Source organism: Lolium rigidum, chromosome 3 (genome assembly GCF_022539505.1).
Source record: "Lolium rigidum isolate FL_2022 chromosome 3, APGP_CSIRO_Lrig_0.1, whole genome shotgun sequence".
In the NCBI taxonomy this organism is placed as follows: domain Eukaryota; kingdom Viridiplantae; phylum Streptophyta; class Magnoliopsida; order Poales; family Poaceae; genus Lolium; species Lolium rigidum.
Window position 1 is genome coordinate 145406825 of NC_061510.1, and position 16500 is coordinate 145423324.

A 16500-nucleotide genomic window follows, 5' to 3' on the forward strand; every position below is an offset into this window, starting at 1 on the left:
GAAAATGACAACATCGTCGGAATACACCGAGATCCTCTGTAAAGGTGAGATGAAAGCCAAGTTCCCAAATAACCCCTCCTCTCGCCACCTTAGTGACCATGGCGGAGAGGGTCTCCATGGCCGCCACGAACAACATAGGGGATGTTGGGTCCCCCTGTCTCAAGCCTCTACCATGATATATGCGGTCTCCCGGTACTCCATTTACCATAACCTTCGTGTTTGTTGTATAAAGCGGCAACGCTATCCACATAGGAAATCTCTAGCCAAACCCCATTCTCCTCAACACCTCAAACAGGAAGCTCAACGAGATAGAGTCGAATGCACGCGCTAGGTCTAGCTTCAGCAGCACTCCAGTATGTCTCTTCATGTTAATCTTCCTGGCCACTTGCCTAACCAGCACAAAGGTATCATGCAAACTCCGGTGTTTGATGAACGCCAATTGATTCATGCTAACAATCTCTCCAAGTCTCGGCCGGAACCGATTCGCAATGATTTTGGAGAACAATTTTGCAAAGCTATGCACCAGGATTATGGGCCTAAAGTCCTTTGTCTCCAATGAATCCGACTTCTTAGGTATCAAGGTGATCAACGCTCGGTTTAGCCGGGCAAAGCCTCTACCATCTCCCACACATAGCTTCATGAGGCCCGCAAGGATGTCAGGCTTAATGATTGGCCATGCTTTCTGGTAGAAGGCGCCGGTGAAGCCATCTAGCCCCGGCGCCCTATCTCCTGGCATCTCTCGTATTGTGTTCCATACCTCCTCCTCCGTGAACATGGTGTCCAAGTCACTCAGGTCCACGACAGGGATGTTTAAGTCCTCAAGATTTATAGTGTGCTCTTTGTTCTGTATGGTCCCAATCAGTCTGTCATATGCCTCGGTGAACACCTCATTTTTCCTCTCTTGTGTGGTCACCGTCTCCTCCCCTACTCTCACCGAGGCAATGTAGCTTTTGGTTCTCCTCCCATTCACCACCACATGGAATAGCTTGGTGTTAGCGTCTCCCTTTCGTAACCATCTGATTCTCGATCTTTACCTAGAAATTGTGCGTTCCAGGGACGACATCCCCAACACTGCATGCTTAAGCGTTCTCCTAAGCCACGCCTCCGCATGCGTGAGCGTCCTCGATTCTTGCGCCACATCGAACCTTAGAATCAAGGTATTGGCCATGGAGATCTTGAGCTTCATATTCCCAACTTTTTTTCTCTCCCCACGCCTGGAAGTACTCAGCCGCATTACGGAATAGAGCATCTAGGCGTCTGAATGGGTCAACGATGCCAGGGTCGCAAACTTATGCCTCTCTCAGGGCCACCTCGAACCCCTCTAGGTTTAGCCAGAAGACCTCAAATTTAAACCTTTTCTTTGGCTTAAACGCCGCGCTCAGCGAAAGATAGATCGGTGCATGATCCGACACCGATGAGGATAACGCCTGCAAGATGGAATCCGGGTGCATGAGATCCCAGTCCATAGATGCAATCGCCCGGTTGATGCGGGAAAGAGTGGGCACCTCTAAATGTGGTGGTTTTTTGTCCGATCATCATCTAGAGTCAGTATTCGTTTCAACTTGTAATCAATTCAAGTTTAGTGTTTCTGCTAACAAATGTGGTGGTTTTTTATCCCGCAAACGTAAATTGGTGATATTTGGTAAATTTCAACTGTAAAGTGGTAGTTTTATGTTATTAACTCTCTAAAACTTTAAAGATGAGATGATCACATTATAAATGCACTCCACAGGTCGTAAGTTCATAAGATATTGATCTAACCAAACCAAGCAGGTCAATGGGTCAAGGCCGGAGCCACTGGTCTAGGAGGTGTGTTGTCAATGACTTGGGATGTGCATTAATTTGTTTTCACTTCTTGTATCCGCCTCCTAGGAAGATTGTAAATCAGACTCTATCTATTCAATGAAAAGAAACACAAAGGTTCTTTGCGTTTTCAGTTTTCTCGAAAAAAGAACTACTATGTACAAAAGTCATTCTGCATTCAAGAGAGAATCTTACGCTCTTATGATTAGACTAATCACAATAGGGAATATCATATAGTAATATCATCATATGATACTAGTGTATGTTACTATCTTCACAATGCATAGTATTATGTAGTAGTATCCTATGTTACATATATTTAATAATTTGTAGAATCTTAATATAAAAGTGTGATTAATTTTTCTAGTTCTACGTGATATGATACGGTATCTACCTATGATACTACTATCATCTCTTTCATCATTAATTGATGTGACACATTAGTTTTTTGCATGCATGTAGTACATGACACTAACTATGATATTTCCATTGTGAGTAGTCTTAAGAACGATAACACTTAGAATTTCAGTTATTAATAAGAGAATGGGTGATGGGGGTGGAAAGATCTTGACTTTAGCGTAAACGTTTTGCTATAATCCGGTACACCTTGAGTTTACCACATCAACAGCTACACTTTCAACACATAGTCAAAGTTCAGCTATTGCGTGGCACCAACAACAATGATGAAGTTGATGCAGCGGACAAAGCACAATGAGGTGGCGACGGTAGTGGCCACCCCGCCGTACCCCAGCTACATCTGGCTATGAAGCCGGCGCCTGCAGGGGACTAGCTCCATCAGAATAAACTCAGATAAGCGACGAGCACGGTTTGGATGGGCTCAGGCTCCTTAGCACCGATGCACAAGGCAGACAAAGGCCATCAACTCTGAAGGCTTCGGCATCCCAGATGCACTCCCAGAACTACAATGCTAGACAGCGAGGACCTTTGTAGCTTCAACGGTATTTCAGCTTCGTCTAATATCACAGCTCCCTCAAATTGGAGTACCACAGGCACATACACTCAAAACTCCTACTCCCACCCACTGTGCTGTCAAAAAAATGCGACTTGGGGGTAAGAAGCCCTCCAAGCAATTCAATAGATGGTAATTTGGTGTGTACGGAGAGAGAGCGGGAGCTAGCACTCGAACTCACGATCTCACGGGTAGCACAGGTATCAACATCCGGCAACCATCCGAGCTATGCCTCGGTTCACCACCCACTGTGCTGTCATTTTATACAATCCAGGTGTGTCTGAACCCTCACGATATATAGTTCTGTCAACATACAAGAAGGATGAGGTTATTACTAAGTATGAAACGAGCATTCACCATTGGCCATGACTGCATGAGTGTTATACATACGCCCATGCCAATAGGCAACAGAATCTCATGACATGACTGAAATGCTAACAACCCTAGGCCCTAGTCACAGATGTATGATAATGAATCATCATCTAAAACTTTAAAGATGGGATGATCACCATATTAAATGCACTCCACGGAGCCGTGGACCTACACTGGCTGAACTATATATTTTCTAGAGTTCAAGATGTCTCAGTCTCATGGTTCACATTGCTGTTAAAAATTTAGAAGATGAGATGGCAACCATGTTATAGGCACTGCGGTCCATTACCTGCTGAGTAGCACAAGCAAATACTGAATGTGTTTACGTTTTTCTCTACAAATGTTGAAGGGCTAAAGAACATGGTATTCGTAAGTTGGGTTTTAGTACTCGGAAGACAATGGATTACAGAGGAAAAATAAAGAGAAGTATGAAATGCACACTGCAGAGAAACAGCTTTCTATTTCTTCTTGCCAGCTTTGCCCTCCTTCCTTCTGACAATCTCGTCTTGGTATCTGATACCCTTTCCCTTGTATGGCTCCGGAGGCCTCCACTTCTTTATGGTGGCAGCAAACTGGCCGATTTCGCTCTTGTCGTAGCCACTCACGATGATCTTGGTGTTCTCCTCCACCTTAACTTGCAGTCCTTCGGGAACAGCCATCCGGACAGGGTGCGAGAATCCCAGGTTCATCACAAGATCTTTGCCCTCCACTGTCGCACGATACCCAACACCCACTAACTGAAGCCTTTTATCGAATCCTTTCGACACCCCCACGATGATGTTGTCCGTCAGGGTTCTGCATTAAGAATTTGCACCCGTGTTTTTAGAGGAACAAGTGGAGAAAGAGGAATGAAACGAACATAAGTTCATAAGATGATTGATATAATCTTGCCAAGCAATAGTTAGCAAATGTATAAACATCATTCTACATAAGAACCTTATGCTGTTGTGATTAAGGACAATAAGATTTAGAATTTTAGATACTGGTGACAGAAAGAGGAAAGGGTTGGCTGAAGCCTGAAGTCTAAAAGGATGTTCACAGACTGTAACAAACTGTGAAAGAGAATTTGGTTGCATTTCACAACTTTCATCAAACCATGATCATGCATAAAACATATGTATTATCAACCCCTTAACAGCACACAAGCATTGTAACCTTCTTTTTTGTGTATTCAGTTGCTAAAATACAGTTATTTGATTGGTATGATCAGAGAACTGAGTACCAAATGTGATACATAAAGCTATCCAAATATTTCAAACATGTTACAGGAACTTTGTATGTTTCTTCCCCACATACATTCGAGAAGTTTAGTGCTAAACACAGCAGGATAACCACCTACATTGATGATTGGCAAGACTGGAGACAGGATGTCTGGTAAAGAATTTAAACATTGCTTTCTGGAATCCAGATTCGTGTAGGAGCTAGAAAGAGTATAAGGCTGTGCTTTCTATTTCCAAAGGACAATTAGCATATGACATGCAGCTTATTTTTCAGGCACTGGTGGTATGACAATGTGCTTAAGGGGGATTTTTCCATGCAAGAGTACAAGAGGTAATGGCTCATATATGTGAGTTGTGACAAGAGTAGGTATGATAACTTAGTAGCTCAGTTGAGTTATACAATAGAATATATGGAACAAACGATAAAAACAAATAATGAGCAGGGAAGCAATGACAGTGAAATAGCAAACTCTTTTTGTAGGTACTATTTTGAGCTTTACCTGAAAAGGCCATGCATCTGGTTCGCCCTTTTGGTTTCCACAGTCTTGAATACCCTCAGTTTGCCAGATTCTTCTTTCACAACTTTCACTTCGGTGGGATAGTTTAATGACAATTCTCCGAGCGGACCCTTAGCTTTGACAAACTGCTGCTCTAGTGTTAGAGTAACATTTGATGGAACTTCGATCGGCTTCTTCCCGATTCTGGACTCCTTGCATTCCACTGTTTTTCTAACAAAACCAACTCTGCTGGCAGGGATAATGCGAAGACGGATGCCTTGTGACTTCCCAACGAAGCCAGTTCTTGAATTGCTGTTTTTTTCAGAGGAAGAAATAATTCAGTAAGATTCTATATATGCTATTGCATAGAAAAACATGAATGCTCAGAACAACCATTTTTACTGACTAGAAAGATGGAACCTGACCAATCGACATAAGCTACAAAATCCCAAAAAATGGTATCTAAAAGTATGATCTTCACCCTGACCCATCCACGTAGCAACTAGTCCGCTCTTTTTGCTCAGTAATTAAAAAAAAAAACACTTTCTTCTGCCTGAAACATGCATCAAATCTACTCCTTGTTTGGTGTTCAGAATATAAATAGCAGGATAATGCAATATTTGATTCAAAACTTTTGGCAAGCTAAACCTTCCAATACTCTGGCAGTGATTTTGTAACCCATGAACCTGAGATATGAATCTCTGTACAGACGTACAGTACAGGGTAATGAGGCTGTTGCAGAATGGTCCTATTCGGATTAACTTCATAATTTGTTATCACCACCTCATTTTGAAAATACGAAGGTTTAGGATGCCAAAGGATAGAAACACAGGGAAGGTAGTTTACCAACACACTGGCCAAAGCAAAAAAAAGTTACTATTGTAACAAATGCATTGGTACATTGAACTGACTACTAGGAGAATTATCTGTATCTTCACCCAACTCTAACATTTCTGAATATAGGGACCTGCTCCCATCCACAGCCACAGTCCTAATAACACAATGAGCAAGCCCCCACAAAACTGTGCCTCGCGAGTTCAAACTGTCAACGAACCACGAGCACAACGAACTTACTACCTATATGCACTAATTGGAACACTCCTACCAATCTACACTGCCTACTGACACAGGCCCTAAGCCAATTGCACCGAATCAAGAACTTTGGGCGGCGCCTCGACCTGTTTTTGGCAAAGGTACAGGACCAACTGCAGCCTACAGCGAATGCGGGCGGTCCGGAGCAAGAATCGTAGCAAAAACCACCCAGCAACGCCCACCACGGGAGTAATTCTTGACCTACGCGGGTGGAACCACAGGGTTCCGTGCATTTGAACAGGAAGAAATTGGAGAAGACCCGAGACCCGACTCTGAAGGCGGCATTGAGGGGTGCTGGAAGGAAGGAAGTAAGCGGGAGAAGGGGGCTTACCACGGGAGGTGGAGGGAGGGGGAGAGGGACGCCATGGACGGGCTCGCTGTCGCAGGGAGCTGCCGCCGCTCGCTGGGTGTGCACACTGGTTCCTCTGCGGTTTTGCTTATCCTTTATCCACAGAGGAGGCGGGGCGATGAGACAGTGGGCCGAGCCGCTTCACACTTCAGACCGGACGAGACAGGACGGGTTCAGGACTTTGGGTCTATGTCTAGTGGGACGCATGGGTTGATCAAAACATTTTATTTCTAAAAAAAAACTGTATTATACCATTATGTTATTGGTGATAGGTCCCTTATGTTACTGCTATTTCGGATGGATTGCCAACTGCTGTAAATTTCAGTTTGTAGTTCTTAATTATGCTAAGATCAACGGCAGAGCCAGGAAAAACACATAGAGGGGCCGGACATTGAGCATAACTTCAAGATGGAAAAACATGTAGAAAATATATAGGTTCTAACAGTGGATGTAGAAAAATATGTAGTACTAGTATATCTCACTAGGTGTTTTTAACTAAACCAGACATCTACAAAAGAGGTGGCACAGAAGAAAAAAATAAAAATAGATGACGGCAAACTAACAATTTTCAGTCAAATTGCCAAATGGCGGGTCTCCGCTACTCATTAATAATTTCTTCCGTTGAGAACTCCAGTGCGATATCTTTCTCGATGTATACTACTAAGCAATATTTTAGAAATTCATTTCATTTTATTTCGAAACCACATCGTAACGAGTTTCATTACCGAAAATGCAAGTTTCGTCGTTGAGACCGGTAATGCAAGTTCCACAAATAAGTATTGCAAATCATGAAACATGAGTGAAAAATCTTTCATCATGTACCATTGTACATGTGTTAACCTCCTCCTGATGTGCTCCAAATCGAAGGATGGTTTTTTTTGGGTTTGCCGTTCGCTGCTTCGATGGAAGATCAGAGGGATAATGTGAAGAGTCGAGCTGCTAAACTGAGCAGAAGACGCACATGAAGAGTGCAGCTTTTGGGTGAGGGAAAGGAAAATCAAAAAAGGCCTCTTACATATCTTTCCGGATCTTGTGTGAGCAGCTACTATGTGTTCTACCTCACCAAACTATAGTTTAAGAGATTGACATGCATTAGAATATGTTGCTATATGCATTAGTAGTCTCAGATCTTGGAGGGGGGGGGGGGGGCGGGGGTCCCTGGCTCCGCCTATGTGCAGATAAAAAAACCATCCTACTAAATAGGATCATGTGTATGGTCAATTCATCTTGGACGAAGAGGTTATGAAATTTCACACCTTTGAACAAAGGAGTGTAACAACTCCCCGTTGGAGCACTCCTTCGACGGGCCGGTGCAAGCTGAATACGGATGGTCCTTTTCTCTAGATGGTGTATCGGGTGCTGAAATGATAACTCACGATGAGGAAGGTGCTTTTACAAAGGATGCGCTACTCATGTACTAATTTTTATTCGCATTGTGATGATGAAAAGAAGAAAAAAATGCCATCTTGCCAAATGGATTGTCCTATGTTGAACTGAGGATCAAGGTGGATTGAGTATCGATTATTTGGAGGGTAAAAATACCTCTTTGCTCAGTAAACAGTGCTTAAAACTTCTTACTGAGGATGGGGTGTGGCAGGGGGTGTTTAGGATAAGTGCATTGTTCTCTCCTAGGTCCACTGAAAACCAAGAGATTCACGTTTTTTTTTTGTCATTTTAATGAAAACACATCAATACTTTTAATTTTAAGTTTGGAACTTTCATCACTAGAGATGATTTACAAATAAGATTTTGGGAAGATAACTAGATGGAAATGCTCCGTGAGTTCTCAATATTCAGGACTTCATCATATTGTTCGACACATATTTGTCATATCCTCTACATGTCTTCTTTAGTGACTTGCTAGTAGAAAATAGGTTGCTAGCTTGGAATGATGTTCTAGAGCGGCTTCTTGATGTGGTCTTTCAGCTTGGACATGACTTGTTCCCAGCTGATTTGGCCGGTAAACCGTTTTCCACCTTACAAGCTCGCGTCCCGCCGCAGGTCATCTCACCCTCGTCCTCAGTGTCAACGATATTGCAAATTTTAAGGAGTTGCTTATTCATCATTGGCAAATTGTTGTGTGTTTTCACTTGTTTTATCTGCACATTACTGTCAATCATTGGTCAGACTATACCATCGGCTTTGTTGCCTTCGTCATCGTTAACCTCCAAGTCCCAAACTACACAGGCACGAGCGCACCACGACACCCACCTTCGTCATTCCCCTCGTTTTTCCTCACCCATTCCTCCTGCTGTGCATCCCCTTCCTCCCGCCCGCCCCAAATTCCTAGCCACACTCTTCTGCCGAGAAGGCGGTCGCCGATCGGAGATGGACGACGCCGGCGGCGGCGGCTCGTCCTGGCCGTACGTCAAGAAGCCGCAGCCGCACCAGCTGGCGCGGTCGCTGACGTACCACCACCCCTACCAGGGCCAGGGCCGCCGCCTGCAGCCGGCGCGGCGCCAGCAGCAGCAGCTCCCCGACGCGCGGATCCCGCACCCGGCGGTGGTCTTCTACACGACGTCGCTCCGCGGCGTGCGCCGCACCTTCACCGACTGCTCCGCGGTGCGCGCCGTGCTGCGCGGCTTCCGCGTGGCCGTGGACGAGCGCGACGTGTCCATGGACGCCGCGCTGCGCCGGGAGCTCCAGGGGCTGCTCGCAGCGCGGGGCCGCGGGTTCTCCCTCCCGCAGCTCTTTGTCGGGGGCCGGCTCGTCGGCGGCGCCGACGAGGTCAGGCAGCTGCACGAGGCCGGCGAGCTGCGGCGGCTCCTCCAGGGCGCCGCCGGGCAGGACCCGGCCTTCGTATGCGGCGCCTGCGGGGGCGTCCGCTTCGTGCCCTGCCCGGCCTGCGCCGGCTCCCGGAAGGTCTTCGTCGAGGAGGAAGGCCACACCAGCCGCTGCGGCGACTGCAACGAGAACGGTTTGGTACGCTGCTCCAGTTGCTGTTCTTGACCGCTTTGCTCTACGAATATTTTGCGTGTTATATTCCATAGTAGAAAGATTAGAGACGGTAGAACGGAGGTGTGTTTCTTGTTTTCTTGGCCTGTAAATTCTCGTGGTCATGTAGTTCTTTCTCCTTTGTGGGCTGTATTTGCTGTTTCTGTGTGGCAGACAAGAACAGTGAGTTCTCGTCCGCCCCTATAGTTGTGAGATTTGCAAGCTGTGCATAGACATGTGTTTGTATGTATGAAATGTATCAACTATTCTGTAGGTTGGACAAATGTATACACCTATCTGTTCCATCTATAATTTGATGGTTTGCTTGACTTCCAGGTGGATAGATTATTTAGATAAAGATTTTGTTCTGATATCAGATATGCAAATGGTTTCATTTAACACCTACAGGCAACACATCTCACTCCTAGCTTACTATTAAATCTCTGTTATACTATTAGACACCTACTGGTTTGTTGTTTGCATTGTGTAGTTTGAAGAACATTCTTCAGCAATATCAGTTCACCACTTCCTATTTATTTAGGACCATGAGTTCAGTTCTTCCTAACTTCTAGAGTAAAACTTTTCGTGCACCTTGTGGCACTAAGGCTCAACCGGTTTTGACAAAGTTAGTCCATCAAGAGGAGATAATTCTTACTTGGAAACAAAAGAGCGAAATCTTTGCTTTTGATAATCTCCATGAAACGATACACATAGTCAGCATGCAATGCAAGTTCAAGACAATGAGAAATCAGTACAGTTTCTTTTTTTAAGGACAAACCAGTTTAAGGTTGGTAACTCTCTGTACATTCTGAATAAGCGAATTCATCCATAAGCTTGGACGCGAGGGACCAAAAAATCATTGCATCATGTAGGGACGTACTTGCTTGTACTAATTGACAGGCAAGGACTATGCTTCATTTCATTTTGACAAAGAGATTAAACCAATTTAATGTCCATGCATATGTTCCTTGCACAAATACTTGAAGAATAATTAACAACTTGTTTGCTGTTGCGGGCCATTGGTGTTGCTTGTTCTGTGAGCTGGACCGAGCTATTATTTTCTTAGCGCTACAACCGATGGCGCTCATATTGAACATGTTGAGCCAGCCTCCTGCAGAGGCTCTGTCCATGCAGGCCTTCTGCAGCTTCGTATATATCACGTGGCGTTGATATGGCACATGGTTTCAGTTTCATCACGTTGCCACTGAAAAGATCCATTCCTGAAGTTAGTTTCCAACATGCTACATTTCTTAATTAGTCACAAAGAAACTCAGATGAGCAAAACATATCTCCTAGCAATTTCACTGGAACGGAAATTCAATTCGGCTCCTGGGTGCGTATGCTCCCTCTACCAAAAAATCATATTTTGAAGTGTTGAGAAATTTTGACATTTTTTTTACATGTACATCTTCATAATATATGTGCATTCGTCAAGTTTCACGAAATATTAATATTTTTTGTGGCCTACCTATGTAAAAAAGAGAAAACATATCTTGTGAAAAGTATTATTTTTAGCACCGAGTTTTGTCTTTTTTACACACGTCGCATGACAAGTCGATTTTTTATAAAATAACTTTGTGAGCGCGTAGCACGTGAAGATGATGCACGAGCGAATTTTTTATTTTATTTTTTTTGAAATTTAAAATATGTGTAAAATACATTTTAAAATAGAGGAAGCATATACTCCCATGTTCCAAAACACCAATTCAATTCAGCTTCCAGGTACGTATGCTCCCTCTACCAAAAAATTATATTTTGAATAAGCTTTACAGAGTTCAGATATTCATCCTCCACTCCAAACCATTTCTTAAAGGGCGGTTCATGCTTCATCGCATTTTACCATGATTAATACAGAGCCTGCAGCATCGTAAGACACTAAGACCCATAGAAACTAAGTTTAGAACAGAAGAAAGCTACAACCTTTTACACCTCATGAGTTGCCATTACATCCTCCCTATTAAGTTACAGAATGGCGACTCCTAGGCAGCTCAAAGCAAAGACACATTGCCCTGAAATCTTGCACCAGTGCCACTCACATGTTATTTGAGTCATATCCAGTCATCCACTCATCCACAGGCGCGAGATCAAGCAGAACATAGTTACAATAGGCTACAAGTATTACAAGCTCTGTTTAAAATAGCCCGCTATAGTCTGGCTATAGCCTTTTCGTCATGCCCACGGCTACAGCTAAAGCTTTTAAAAGCTAAATGAAAATAGCCACTAATAGCTTGGCTACAGCCTGGCTATAGCTATTTAGCCCTAATTTAGCCCAATAGCAGTTATCTTCCCGCTCAACGGGTCCAAAAAAAATTGACCAAAAATTTTCAGAGCAGGCCCAATTTATAAACACCATTATATCATGAACTGCTGATACTTAATGATGTTGTAATATTTGAACATAATTATATCTTTAACTATTCGTGAACTATGTTTTTATAGAATTATATATGAACTATGTTTTGGTTATGTGCATCTCTTATTATGCACTACGGGAGCCTTGCTAGCTCTAACTATGTGCTCTTACGGCTATTGGTGTGCTTCTGCTTGCAGATTGCTTGGTGTCCTTCTTGTGAGGCATGGATCTCTTTTATAGAAGGAGAGGGCCTTCTGTACTGTCATCCTGGCTCTTCTCGCTGCTTCTCACGAATACAACGTGGCGTTTCTGTGCATGACAATACATGCCACAATATTTACACAAATTATTGGCGTGCTGAGAGGCAGATGCCATGCATTCGTGGCAGCCTTTGTAGATTCTTCACACTTCAAGAATTCACGAGAGCACGTTGTATGAATATCATATGTGTCACCAAACCTATACTCTTAGCCTTTATAGACTTCATATTATTGATGTAGCCTTTGTAGACTAGCACTATTATATCTTGGAACTTATGGCCTTCTCTTTTGATTGATTGGCTTCTTCTTGTCTTCATGTGAAGAATGTCTCGATTCCTTTTACTTTTTTTTGGAAATCTCGAATTTTACCAAGCATTCGAGTATAGGTCCTCTACGGTTGTAGCACCCTACCTTTTAAATAAAGGCAAGATACCTGTGTATAGTGCTATTCCCGGGATCACTGATAGCACACACATTACAAAATATAGTAATCATTGCAATAGTATCAAATTACTACATCGTTGATCCAGAGGGTACAATAAAACCTTACAAATTGCATAGTCACATGGACTAGCTCAGAATAAACACAGCGGAAAGTAAATCATCAATGAGCCTTCATCTTCTTCATGTGCCACAGGCAGTCATGTTGGAATGTAGACTCGAGATCCTACCACGTACTTCTCCTCAGAAAATCCTGCACGTTTGAATATGCAGCCCCACGAATGGAGGTCAGTACAATGATGTACCGGCAAATGACACTTATATGGTGGCGAGTTTTGGGCATGACTAGCTACATGATATTTGGCAAGTGGAGTTCAGGCAAATTTGCATAAAGCCAATTTTATCCTACATTTTATTTCAAAACAAAACATTTTGAAAATCTTTGAATGTCATTATGAAATCACACCATGGTTAAATCCTCCATGGGTTTTAGAATAATCACATGGTTACATCTCCCATGAGTTTTTCAAGGTTGATCAAATTTTAAACACATTCAGAAAACAATGATGAGATTCTTCCGTACATTCCTTGCCTAGAAGCTCAAATTGTCCATAACCGGGGACACGGCTAAGATCTTAGGTTTAACTCTCGAGAGGTTGTGCACTTTCACCTTACGACCCACCCTTCCCAAGAGAAGTATGAGACAAGATCTTTCAGAAGAAGAATTCAACCATACAAACTAGACTCGTTCCCTTGGCCGTCGCCTCCACCCGCTGTCTAGCCACAAGTTGAACCCCCACAACTTACTTAATCCCGGCAGAGCCCATAATACCATAAGGCTGCACTGGAAGCTATCTAAAACATGGACGACATAGTAATCTCTTTAATCCTGGGTGGCCAACCACAAGTGGAACTCACAAGCTTAAAACCCCTCACGTGTAGTAAACCCCCACACGATCCCCTGGTGAAAACCAGGTGTGCAGATCAAAAGCGACCACTCTACAACATGCGAACTCTCAGGGATTCACCACTTCAGCCAACTAGGGGCGTGGACTTCGCCACTTCAGCCTACTAGGGCGTGGACCTGAGCAGCCGCCCACCATCAACCAATCCACCCAGGTGTTTCATTAAGGGTTGTTAATTTTCACTTTTCAAACCATCACAATCGATTCAATGAAACAGTATTTGGCATTTGATGTTGCAGAGCAGAAATAAAGTATCCTATCCAAAGGGTTCAGGAGTAGCTACACACTACTAGGGTTTGCTAAGCATAGCATAATACTTTTCTTTTTGAAATCAAAATCCTACCATGCATACTAGTTTCGAAAACACTAATGCATAATTAAAACAAGTAGGATTTGAATGTCACTTGCCTTTTGGTAGTCGAAGCGCGTTCACTTCTCTCAACAAAACACGTCGCTCTTCACACGAACTATAAGATAAAGTATAACACAACATAAACACACCATTCAACAACAACAACAAAATCAAACAAGACAACAATCGGAAATCGCTCTATGGTACTAAGGTGTGGCATGAGGTTTGGCTTGCAAGATATGAGTTGGAGTTACTGAATGAATGGGTCAAATACTTGAAAAAGGAAATGATTATCTAAGTCAAGTGCTTAGAAGAAAAATGATTGATAAGAACCTATGATCAATGGTTGTTTTCTACTCAAGATTGGGTAATTGAAATGATCCATGTGATGAAATCACATGAATCTCAATGACGCAACTCAAAATACTATTTGGTAAAGTGTGAAAACACTTACTAAGATAGTATGAGTTACACATAGGCTTAGGTATGGATTTGTGATATGTTGAATTACTCAATCAACTCATTTGTAAATTGAATAGTTCAATATAAGCCAATAGGATTAAATGGTCATGAGGTTGAAAATGTAAGAACGATATGGACAATGTGGGTCAAGGATGCTAATGGATATCAAGGGTTCAAAACATTTGCTATGTAGTATAGTGACTCAACATAACACTTGCACAAGGGAAAAATCCATATCTAAGATTGGTCACCATTTACTCAAATAGCTCAATTGTCATTTGAATAAGGTGAACTAGACAACTAAGAGTAGGATATGCATTATCTATGAACATGATAAAGAATTATAGCTGATACTGGAAAATAGGTATGATCATAAGGATTAATCTGGCTAAAGGAACTATGTTGAAGCCAATCATAGTACTGTACTTTTCGCGAAAAGTTATTAGAAAAAGTTCTCCGGATGGAAGACCTTTCTACACGGAAGTTGTAGAGAATTCCATTACAAGCGTATCGCCAAAAGAAGCTGTCGGAAAAAGTTAGTAGTATTTATTTTATAGATGATGTTGCGGAACAAAGAGATGCCGCGAAGATAAGGTGGGCGAAACTGCCACGCAACATATCTAACATGATCTACGTGATTTGCTGATTCCGACGGTATAGGGTTTGTCGAAATCCGACGTGTAGAACTCAAGATATGGATTTTACAAAACTAGATCTAAGTGGTTACAGTTCTAATGGTGTACCAAAAGTTGTTCGAACAAGTTGCTCGGATGGAAAAACTTTCTACATAAAAGTTGTAGAGGATCTAATTACAAACTTAACGGAAGAACCACTATTCTAAACGGAGGTGTAGATCTAAAAAAATAAAATTGCGAAGTTACTAAAGACAATCTACGAAAAAGAGCGAAAATAGATTTAATTTATTACCGGACGAGGGATGCGTCGAATCGCGGCGTTTCCAAATAGCGTTGCGGATGTTGCGTCGCGTCTGTGCATCGCGAACAGTAGCGTGCCAAGGGAGAGCAGCAGCGTGCGGCTTGGGGAGAGAAAAGGCGCCGGGCGCGTGTGTGTTTGGGGCTCCTAGGGGTCTCTTTTATAGGCTATGGGCTGGTATGATTTTTCATGATGAAGCGATGTGGGACTAAATAAAGAAAGGAAAAGGAAATAGCTGGCGGCGTGGTTGCGCGGGGCGAGCTGGGATGGGCTGGTGGCGTGCCGCGTGAGAGTGTTGGGCCAGCGTGTGGCCAGGGAAATAAGAAAGAAAGGCTGGGGCAAGCTGGGGGTGGCCGGCTGGGCCGACTCGGCCAGGTGGGCCGTGCTGGCTGCCGCGCGCGGGCGGTGCTGGGCCGGGGCGGGGCTGTGGCGTGCTGGGCCGTTCGGCCTGGCCGCTCTTTTTTTATATTTTAAACTGAAATTGGAAATACACTTTGGGGCTTCAAAAAAATCGGAAAAATGCAAATAAGGCACCGTTGGACTCGTCATGAAAAATACTTTAATTTGAGATCAAATTTTAGACAAAAATATAAACTTTATAAAACCAAAATTTGACATACATGTTTATGTGGCTATAGTGCCCTTTTGGGGTTTAAATCGTTTTCTCAAATAAATAATTTTATAAGTTTAGAAACCTTCGAACAAACTAGAGTATTGTTCGCAAATATTTGGAAACCAACATTTTTAAAAAAATTACTTTTATATAACTCCAAAAAGTTTTTATTCTTTGTGAATTTTCCAATCAAGTTCAAGCAATCAAGCATTAAATTTATTTTTATTTTACATTCCGAAATTTAGAAAATTTCGGGATGTGACAACGGTCTAGCCCGAATAATTGATAGCAATATCAATTCAAATACTGATTGGATTTGGGTCGGTCCTCCACGCCAGAATTATTGATAGACATAACAGTATTATTGAATTATTCAGGATGTTGGGAGTCTTCCATTGTTTCGTCCGTCTTATTTTGTGCTTCATTATTTAAGAGCTGACCAAAGTGATCATACTCTTTCTTTATTTTACCAAATTCTTCTTTCATTTCTTCTTTAACTTCATTTAATATTTCTTGTTCTATTTCCTTTTTTCCATTATGGGTATATTTGTTGAAGCTTTTCTTCAACCTTTATGGCTATATATTGGACGTCAAGAGGATCTGCTCCCTTGACCAAACATTCTTTGTATGTATTATTTTTTTATGATTGTCCTTCTTCCTTTACCTTAATGATGGGTAATTCCATTGGATTCCTCTCTAACTTATATTTTAGCTCCTCTAATTCTGCTTCTAGTCTATTAATCATATTCTCTAGATTTATAACTCTGCTAGATAATATTCGGTCTACCGGATCAATTTCCTCTTCTTGTCTGCAGGCTTGATTCTTGGACTTTAAACAAGAGGCACAAGCTTGTCTTAAACATATGCTATAAGTGGATCTATTT

The 16500-nt window shown here is 42.6% G+C and overlaps 2 protein-coding genes across 2 annotated transcripts; one reads left to right on the plus strand and one right to left on the minus strand.

Annotated features, from left to right (window-relative positions):
• Positions 1–3395: 3395 nt before the first annotated feature.
• LOC124702452 (50S ribosomal protein L6, chloroplastic-like) lies at positions 3396–6418 on the minus strand. The gene is made up of 3 exons (XM_047234593.1): positions 6286–6418; positions 4866–5174; positions 3396–3940 (listed from the first exon to the last, which is right to left on the minus strand). The coding sequence occupies exons 1-3, from the start codon at positions 6318–6320 to the stop codon at positions 3604–3606; spliced, it is 681 nt and encodes a 226-aa protein (XP_047090549.1). The 5' UTR covers positions 6321–6418; the 3' UTR covers positions 3396–3603.
• A 2091-nt stretch (positions 6419–8509) lies between these two features.
• LOC124698355 (uncharacterized protein At5g39865-like) lies at positions 8510–9554 on the plus strand. Its single transcript, XM_047230840.1, has one exon. It carries the CDS (start codon positions 8632–8634, stop codon positions 9250–9252), a length of 621 nt encoding a protein of 206 aa, XP_047086796.1. The 5' UTR covers positions 8510–8631; the 3' UTR covers positions 9253–9554.
• The last annotated feature ends 6946 nt before the right edge of the window (positions 9555–16500 follow it).